This window comes from Solanum tuberosum, unplaced genomic scaffold, assembly GCF_000226075.1.
Source record: "Solanum tuberosum cultivar DM 1-3 516 R44 unplaced genomic scaffold, SolTub_3.0 scf00298, whole genome shotgun sequence".
In the NCBI taxonomy this organism is placed as follows: Eukaryota; Viridiplantae; Streptophyta; class Magnoliopsida; order Solanales; family Solanaceae; genus Solanum; species Solanum tuberosum.
The window spans coordinates 101,791-111,457 of NW_006239219.1; the positions used below are offsets into that span (position 1 = coordinate 101,791).

General features: G+C 37.2%; 1 protein-coding gene across 2 annotated transcripts; it reads right to left on the reverse strand.

Annotated features, from left to right (window-relative positions):
* On the reverse strand, positions 1-9,105 carry LOC102595270 (ABC transporter C family member 4). Of its 2 annotated transcripts, none has more exons than XM_006359321.2 (12): positions 8,975-9,105; positions 6,305-8,468; positions 5,287-5,607; positions 4,751-4,837; positions 4,008-4,634; positions 3,682-3,846; positions 2,977-3,271; positions 2,024-2,238; positions 1,623-1,928; positions 1,351-1,414; positions 994-1,233; positions 1-299 (listed from the first exon to the last, which is right to left on the reverse strand). In XM_006359321.2, the coding sequence occupies exons 2-12, from the start codon at positions 8,423-8,425 to the stop codon at positions 199-201; spliced, it is 4,542 nt and encodes a 1,513-aa protein (XP_006359383.1). In that variant the 5' UTR covers positions 8,426-8,468; positions 8,975-9,105; the 3' UTR covers positions 1-198. The 2 variants fall into 2 exon arrangements, with proteins under 2 accessions (XP_006359383.1, XP_015169889.1); XM_015314403.1 differs by lacking the exon at positions 8,975-9,105 and adding an exon at positions 8,639-8,703.
* Between the last annotated feature and the right edge of the window lie 562 nt (positions 9,106-9,667).

The following is a 9,667-nucleotide window of genomic DNA, read 5'->3' on the forward strand; positions in this document are numbered from 1 at the left end:
TACATAAAATAATCTAGTTGTTTTTTATTAATGGAAACAGCAACTACAATAGTTTTAATGTCAATATTGTTACAACTCAACAAAATATACTAAATAGACTAGTAGGAGATGATACTATTTGGGAATCTAATGTAAATATTTGGATAGGTATTCTGCAAACTACAGCAAAACACCAAGAAAAGCCAAAATGGTGTGTGGTTAGAGCTCAGATGATCTGTTGGCATATTCTTGAACCAAAGCCCCAAAAAGTGAAGGCCTTTCCAGCAAATGAGATGGTTTGTCAAACTCTTTTGCTATTCCTGCATGAAAATGAAATGTTTGGGGTTAAGAAAAGAGTTTAAGTTCTACTATACACAGACAACGCCGGAAAAAAAAAAGACACATAACCGGCAATAGTAGGTTAAATTACTACATCAAGGGGTTGTTTGATAGATTGTTAAGAGTAATGTAGGTATTAACTATGCAGGGATTAGTTATGAGGGAATTTATGTATTATTTTACGCAAATATTAGTTATGTTGGTTTGTATATTGCAAACCAAACACCGTATTAAGTTTATGTATGAATAACTTACTTCCTAACCAGCCATCAAACATGCTATTACGAATGTAGGATTTAATACTTGCATAACTCGCTCCAAACTAGCTACCAAACGGTCCCCCTAAGGGTGTGTGTGTGTGCGTAGTTTTCTTATTTTCTAGTGTTTGGTAAGTAGGTAAAATATGGTGGAATGAAGATAGTGCGGGGAAGGGAGGTCGGGGATTGGGGCGTGAAGGAGACAATCAGCGTAAAATGCTACTTATGGGAAAAAAGAACTAGGCAGTGTACCATAAGCCTCTAGTTTGATGTTGTATGAAACTCACAAAATTAGGCAAAGGAAAAGCTCAAACCAAATAGGCCAAGAACTTACTGACTATGCTATATTTGAAATGTTTATCACATAAAGATAAAATAATCAAAATACGGCACAAAGTAAGAGGAGAGAAATCCGAACCTGCATCTACAACAAGAACTCTATCGCAGTCCATGACTGTTGGTATTCTGTGGGCAATGCTGATTATAGTACAGGCGTTGAAGTCCTCGCGGATGATTTTCTGAATCACAGCATCTGTCTGTGAATCAACAGAGGCGGTTGCCTCGTCCATAAATAGAAGTCTGCTGCGTTTTAGCATCACTCTTCCTAAGCAAAGAAGCTGCCTCTGCCCAACACTCCAGTTATCTCCATTATCAACAACTATAATTTCCCAATAACAGTATTCACTTATCAGTATACATATATTCAATGAGCATCAAAGTTGGTTGCATAATTCAGCAGAGAATCACAACGATAACATAGAGGAGGAAAAGTTACCTGGTGAGTCAAGCTTTTCGGGTTTTGAAGACACCACATCTTTCAGTTGGCAGCGATCGAGGCTCTACAATGAACAAGATTTCATGTTAGAGGAATTCCTTGAAGATAACAAAACAATGTATGGGAGTATTTGCTTTTTTCTCATTAACAACTAGTATGTTGCTCTTACAGAATTATAATCCAAAATCTCAGCAGTCTAGACATGCTTTGGCTAATTTTACGTTATCATTTGAGGTAGTTCGTAAACTATTTCGCTCAGCAAGTTAAATTACCTTCCAAATTTCATCATCTGAATATTGTCCAATGGGGTCAATGTTGCTTCTCACAGTTCCTTCAAAAAGAACTGGTTCTTGGGGAATGATTCCGAAGCGAGATCTAAGATCATGAAGCCCGAGCCTGGATATGTCAATGCCGTCAATGACTATTCTTCCAGCTGCAGGCTCCACCAAACGGAAGAAAACTTGAATTAGTGTTGATTTTCCACCTCCAGTACGACCAACAACACCGATCTTCTCTCCCCCTCTAATGTTGAGAGTAATTCCTTTAAGCACTAGAGGAGTGTTTGGACGGTATCTAACCTGTTCACCAGTAGAATAAACAATACAGAGATTCAATGTAACATATTTAAAATTTAAGAATCTGTAGGCTAGTGAATATCAGTTGGAATTATTACTTGTAAGTCTTCAAGCTCAACATTGCCATGGCTCGGCCAATCTGAAGGTGGGACAAAATCCTTTTTTCGCCACTCAGCTTCTGATGGTATGCATGAGAACTGTTTTAATCTTTCAACAGAAACCATTTTGTTTTCCACAAAGCAACTCACAAAGACGGACCAGAATAGCACACTGTTAAGGGACAAACCATATGATAACGATAAGCCAACATTCTCTGCAAAAAGAAAAAGAAGAATATTAGTTTACTTCAGCTCCAGGTAAAACACAGAGATAAGTACAACGAAAAACTGAAGGAAAGAATAGACGAAGCTAGAATCATGTTGGTCCACTGGCCTTCCTTGTCCAAATTAGAAGTTTCTTGTACTCTTGGTTGATAATTTTTGACTTTTTGTAGTACAGATGAAGGCATGACTAAATGTTTGTCCATTTGTATGGATTATCCTGATCGCTAAGATAGAAAAAAATTCTATGACCACTATATTCAGTCTCACCATAGAATTAGTTAAAGGTACATCACTTGGATTTATCTACTATATTTCATTCAGCAACTCCGCGTTCTCTTAATGTATATGCATTACTTCACACAAGAAGGAAAAGATCTCTAGATATAGTTGTTCAAGACAAGTGATTCCCATAGATTGGGTAACAGTGAACTTTTTCTATATTTATAGGTGAGGTGAAGGAGGTACGTGTAACTTTTGCTGACAAAATCTGATTGTCAATTAGGATAGGATACAAAAAAAAAATGAAATGCCCGGAGGTAGAAGTAAGATTTTGACTTGAAACAAGTAGATAGCAAGCAAATTATTCATAGAAAGACTATGCTGAACGTGTATTCTCTTTACTCATACTCATTTCCTTTTTCGGTAGAGGAGGTAGATCTAAATAGAAAAGGATTATCAAAACTAGCATTCCTGAAAATCCATGAATGACCATTGGACGGGTGTCATACCTGGCTTGATGATGCTGCTAGGTAAGACAATCATGAACATTGCAGAAACACAGAGAAGCAAGCTTCCAAGCAATTCTAGTCGGAAGCCCAACCACTCATTGGATCCATTGTTGTGGAAATCCATTCGCAGATTGGCATTCACTCGGTTAACGTTTTCTTGACTAAACATATCCTGCTTCCTAAAGCAACGTATAGTCATAACACCTGAGATGCTTTCAGAGAAATGATGAATAACAGGTGCTTTTGTAATTGAGTCGAGCCGAGTCAATTCACGAGATGTTGCAAGATAATATCCCTGTAAACCAGAAATGAATTTACTGTTATTTCGACTATAGTCTATCTGCCCAAAGCTTTTTCTTGTGAATAAAAAGTTGAAAATTATAGTCCAACCAATGTAGATGTGAGCTTAGTATCTAGTCATCAAGAAACAGCACGCACGCCTCACATCTTTTGATCAAAGTTGCAAATAATAATAAAATTACTACTGAAATACATAGCTAACCACATTTGAAATAAAATGTTTTAGCTGGACAGAACAAATAAAGAAGTTTCCCTTTTAATCAACATTACCTTTCAGGCAAAATGCTCAGGAACTGATTGCCTTTAGAAGAAGGTTAAGAAATGGATTTGGATTTGAGTTCAAACAAGAAAAAAGACGAGACTGTGTGTGCGTGAGAGAGAGAGAGAGAAAGGGAATGCTCGTACCCGGTACCAGACATTTAGCCAACCTAGAGGAATCAAAAGTAGTGTGGTTGGCCAAGAATATTGGCATGTGATGATGATGATGCCAAGCAGGGTGACAAACATGGCCAAAGTGAGATTCATAAAAAACGGGAGGAATACATCAATGTTGGTCTGATCATTAGATGCCTGCAGAAATAACCAAAACATCTCAACATCAGTAAATAAATTTCTATATAAAAATATGACATCAGTAAAACATGCACTGGATACTTGTCTTCATTTGATCATCTAAGCAACAAACTTTGAAAATTACATGCAAATGCACAAACTCGTTTTCAGAAAGTTACCCGACTCAGAATTCTTCCAGAAGGTGTTGTGTCAAAAAAAGACATAGGAGCGTGCAGTATGCTGTGAAGAATCTTTCCGAAAAATATTTGGGCAGTCTTAAGCCCCATGAGTGTCACAAAATACATCCTTGCCACTATCAACAAAGAAGAAACAAGTGCAATAATACCATATATCTCAATGAACAAAGAAGGATTGAAGGACATGGCACGATCTGCTGAAGTTTCATATGCCAGCCAATAATCACTTGCCATTAGAGAACCTTGCCACAAGAAAGAAAACAACAAAACTAGTACCACACCCCACCATCCAAAAGCTTCAGTAATATATTGCTTGTACACCCCAAGACTAACTTTTCCAGTTTCTCTTTCTTCTTCCTTTATAAGTTTAGAGTTACCCCTATCAGCTGTAGACTGCTGAGAGTTATCCTCTCCATTTTCTTCCCCGTGTTTAGATAATCCGCGAGAAGATTTCGATACTTCGAGGGAAGCGGTGCTCTCATTGTTGGTTTCCACATCAACAAGTTCTAAAGAGGTCTCATGTGCAGCTACTAGTGCTTTAAAATCCATGCCAGCTTCTAGTATCTCATTATACTTTCCAGATTGCACAATCATCCCATCTCGCATGACCTTCAAGAAAAAAGTAGTTCACAAAGTTCAAGTTTTATAAAAATCAAACATACACTACTCTTGACACTTGGTTCCGAAGAGGTTTAGGAAGATGAGAACCACACTCCAAAACTTACAAGGATCAGGTCAACATTATGCAAGAAGTCCACTTGGTGCGTGACAAGCAAAATGGTTTTATCTTTAAGAATTCCCCTCACACATTCCTGCAAAAGAGCATGAAATTTTCAGATGGACATTATAAGAGAAAACAAGTTGGAGTTTCGAAATGTGATGGTTGAAAATACATAGGCACCAAGTCAAAGAATCAAAGTATTGCCTCCTTCGATACATATTAAATAGTAACATAGAAGGAGACTGTATTCATTGGTCCCTAAAATAATGTGGATAGTAAGTAGCAAGAGTTCATGGATCAAGCCTGCCAAACTTAAAAATAGTCTTTTCGGTTGTACTTTTGGGGTTTATAGCTTGCCACTTTCACATCTTCCTCCTCGGAAAATGAGGTGTGTTTACAGAGGAAACTAGTCATCCAATATCCATAAATAGCAGGGTTCTGTTGTTTTCCTCTGGTAGTCCATATAATTAGCAGAAGGGAACAGTGTCATTTCCATTTTAAGTTAAATCGCCAATAGGTATGACGTTGAAGAGTTCTAACCTTGAAGATTTCAGAGCCAGTGTGCGCATCAACTGCACTGAAGACATCATCAAGTAAATAAATATCACAGTCCTGATAAACAGCTCTTGCAAGCTGAATTCGCTGCTTCTGGCCACCACTGAGATTGATGCCACGCTCTCCTATTTCAGTCTGATCTCCAAACTCCATCATTTCCAAGTCCTTCTCCAAGCAACAGACCCGGATTACTTCCTTGTACCTGTCTTTGTTCATTGGCATACCAAACAGGATATTTTCTTCTATCGTGCCATTCTGAATCCATGATGTTTGTGCAACATAGGCAGTTGAACCACAAACTGTGACCTGTCGAACAAGGGTTCGCAAAAGCAAGTTAGCAGATGATTAGATATTCACGCATTTATTCCCTTATCATATCACTCAATAATTTAAGAAATAGGAGAATTAGTTCTTGTAGATTAAGTATGAATCTCCCGCCTAGTTTCAGTGAGGCAGCAGAGTGGACAAACAGAGGACAACACAAACTAATTGATCAGCATTGGCTGTGCTTGCATTCAAGATTGTTAATCCAGAAGATAGACAACCAAGCAAAAAATGCAAAATATGAAGTGGAAAGTAACAAATCAGCAAATGCGACATAAATGATAATATTTGGTTCTTAGATCTTGCTTTAGGTGTTCACATTACATGTTTGAAGTTCATTAGAAGCAAGGACTATTATGCTTTGGTGCAAAAGGAGTGAAGCACATTAGTCTGACGCTGATTGGCCAGTAACAGTCCTGACTCAGTGGAGATCAAACGATACACCAATGAGAACGCATCAGTGAACCTATAAGAAAAAATATATTTTGATAGGTACTAGTTTGATTGTAATTGTTCTTCATAAAAGACTTCCACTCTACACATTTGTCTATATTATCTTTTAATAACACAATAGAGGCTATGCAGATTATCAACAAGAAGCAAAAGGTAATTGGTAACCTGTTTACATTTGTATAAATCAATCACACAGAAGAATAAGCTACGAGGATAAGATCCATACCTGACCCGATAACTTGTGCATCTCACCAAGTACTGATGCGAGAAGGGAGGACTTTCCCGACCCAACTGTCCCTACTACAGCTGCAAGGTCTCCCTTTCTGATCTCAAAATTTATATCTTTCAGAGCTTCTTCACTGTTATCATCATCCCAACCAAAAGTTCCATCTTTCACCTTCATAGCAATTGTACTCCCACAACCTTCCAGTCTTTCCACTGATTTATCCACTAACTCCTTACTGATCATATATTTGTCCAATCTTTCAAGAGATATCATTGCTTGTGAAAGTGAGATCATGGATTGAGGGAAGGCCCTGATTGGTTCTTGCAACATCTTGAAGAGAGCAGTTGCAGTGAACACTGTCCCTGCATCAAGTGGAATTCCCAACAAAATTGCACTTCCAAAAGTGAGTGTAGCCACTAGAAGAGGCGCGCTCCACAAGACGACAATATTACCCGCTATTGAGTACAAGAAATTGGACAACCATGTGTACTCCGATTCACGGAAGGATTGAATTCTCTCGTTAAAATGTTCTTCCCATGCCTGGAACTTTATAACACGCATATAATTAAGCATCTCATTTGTTGCCTTCATTCTGGAATCACGATTCTTCATGATGTTACTTTGAAACCTGTTGTTTCTTTTAGTTCCAAACACCACAAATGCCATGACTGCTGCAAGTCCCGCTAGTGTTACAACAGTTGAAGCACCAAGGCTGGTATAAAGGATGGCTAAAGCCACAGAAACTTGCAGTGGCATGAGCCAAATGGAATGTAATTGTAGCATCATGTCAGACAGCTGCTGAGCATCCACAGCCATATAATTTACAATCTGTCCAACACCATGAGCCTGCCGAGCTGAGCATGACAACCTTAACCCCTTCCTATACAAAGAAGTGACAAGTGTGGATCGAATGAGCATTCCAAGCTTCTGGGAGTGAAAGTTGAACTGATGAGAGGTCAGAACTTCCACAAATTTGGCTATTAAGAGAGTTCCTATGAGGTAGTATCCTTCATAAGGAGATGTCCGCTTTCCTGCTGTGTAATCGACAAACCTATTTATGAGTGTTGGCCCTACATACATCACACAGACCCTAATTACTGCAAGGGTGGCAGTAAATGCAACATCCTTCCAGAAGCAACGCAGCAATGTTGTTCGGACAGGATGCTTCGAGTTCTCTTCAGGTTTAGGCCAATTCCTTTCGAAAAGTAGAGACATTTTTTCTGCTCTATGATGTGGCGAAAGGGAAGGAACTTCATCAATCTTGAGAGGTGACTTGTAACCTTTCTGCAGTAAAGGGTTCATCCAAAGCCAAAAAGTTTTTGATAATAGAGAGGCTGAAGCAAAACCAGTAACACTGGATTTATCCACAAGTGATTCATCATACCCATTGGTTTCATCCTCTATGTGAGTTTCAGAATCACTAATTACCGCAACTCCGGTCGAGCCTTTAATGGCAACAATGAAAAGAACAACAGAAATAGGAAATGCAACTAATGAACTTATATCATCCATTCTTAAATTAGGATCAATTTCCTTAAATGAGACCAACCTTGTAACCCCACAACCAAAGAACAAACTCATAACTACAAAGTTTACAATCCAGAACACACGCAGGGACATTGGATGTGAAACAGCTCGAAATCTTTTCTCATGAGCTATTAGTATAGTTATCACAACATGTGTAATTGCTTGAAACAACCAATATACTCCATCTATGATCTTCCAAGGCGACCGGTTACTTCCCCCAAGAACCAAAATGCATAAAACTATAGAACATATAGCTAAAATAGCTGACAAAATCAAAGACAACTTAAACCAAAGATTGGTTCTTACAGAAACCCTGCTGTGTGCAATGAGAGGCTTGTCAATGCCAGAGTCATTAGGATGGTCATTAGACCTCCACTTTGAGTACAACTTCTGTACTGCAAACACCATGAAAATAAGCAAAAGCAACAGATCAATGGAAGATAACATAGTCCTCTGAGGACATGGAGAGAGGAAAATGAATCTTAGCCATTCAACCACTCCTGAATCAGATTCTAGTGTGGATGCAGAACAAGAAAGTGATGTTAACCAAGACATATTTTTTCCAATATCCATCTTAAACCATACAAGATTCATCCTTTATGTTTCTATATTCACTGAATCTCCATTCCCTGACTTCCTGCACACAAACACCCAAAAAAAAATGATTCTTTATTCATCAAGAAAACATATTAGCCCTCCATAACAAAAGAGAAAAAGGGTGGAAAAGAACCATAGTAACAAAAAAAGATAAAGAACTAAAAAGATAAGAAATCCACAGGAAAAGTGTGAAATGAAGGAGAAAGAGACCACTCATAGACCATAGTAACCAAAGAGAATTATCAGCTGCTAGGATGAAGCATTGTACAACAAAAGATTCATGTAGAGAAAATATAAACACAAAAAAGGAACCAACTTTAGCAAAAGTTAACAGACAACAGCTATGAAGCAAAAGCTCTCTTTGCCATAAAGTTCATACCTTTTTCTAAATTTTATAGTCATATCATTAAGGCAAAATCAAATAATCCAATCTCATCATCACAAAAAAAAAAAAACTCAAAAATTTGTCATGCATAAAGATAGATGCGTTTTGGGTTTCAAGCAAAAAAAAATTTTAAAAAAATAATCTTTATGAATGAAACTCACCAGCACAGAAAGCCAAAGAGGGTAAATATTTGAAGAACAAGAAACAGCTAGTTCATTTGGTTTATATGGTTCAATATCGACAGAAGTCTATTTCTTTGTAGCTTCTAATTTTCCACTCCTAATGTTATCAAAAGTCATTATACTATATAGTTCATTTTAACAAGTCATCGACAAAGACAATGTAGTCTTCCGGCAAAGTGTTAAATACGAAGTACAATTCTTTTTCTCATCAAAGTTACTGTATTAATTTTCAAAAGTTTTTTTTTCTCATTTGGTGTCTAGTATTTATATTAGAGCTCTAATTAAATTTAAATTCGACGTAAAAAGTCACATTGAAAGTAAAAGAAACTCAAACTCAAAACCTTTCGATTCAAAAGCTATCAAAGTTATAAAGTGGATATTTATATGTCCTTTTTATAACAAAAGTATATCAACTTTAAATATCAAAATTGAGAAATATATTCTGGCTTTTCCTTTAAAAATAACTTAATTTTGAAATTCAACTTTTATATTTTTATTTTATGATAGAATCTCATGATTATAAAACTGTTCAGACTTCAGACATTTAAAAAGCATTAACATTTTTTGAGAACCACAATTAATCCTGAAAGATGTGAAATGATTTAAACGAGAGTGACATACAATTTAATAAGTACTGTCAATTTCGGGGCCGAGTTAGGTGTGATCGAACTC

Coding starts and splice junctions, on each gene's coding strand:
- LOC102595270 (XM_006359321.2), bottom strand. CDS start 8,425: ATGAATCTTGTATGGTTTAAGATGGATATTGGAAAAAATATGTCTTGG. Junction 1,234..1,350: donor CGAAAAGCTTGACTCACCAG/GTAACTTTTCCT, acceptor GGGAAATTATAG/TTGTTGATAATGGAGATAAC. Junction 300..993: donor AGTTCTTGTTGTAGATGCAG/GTTCGGATTTCT, acceptor ATTTTCATGCAG/GAATAGCAAAAGAGTTTGAC.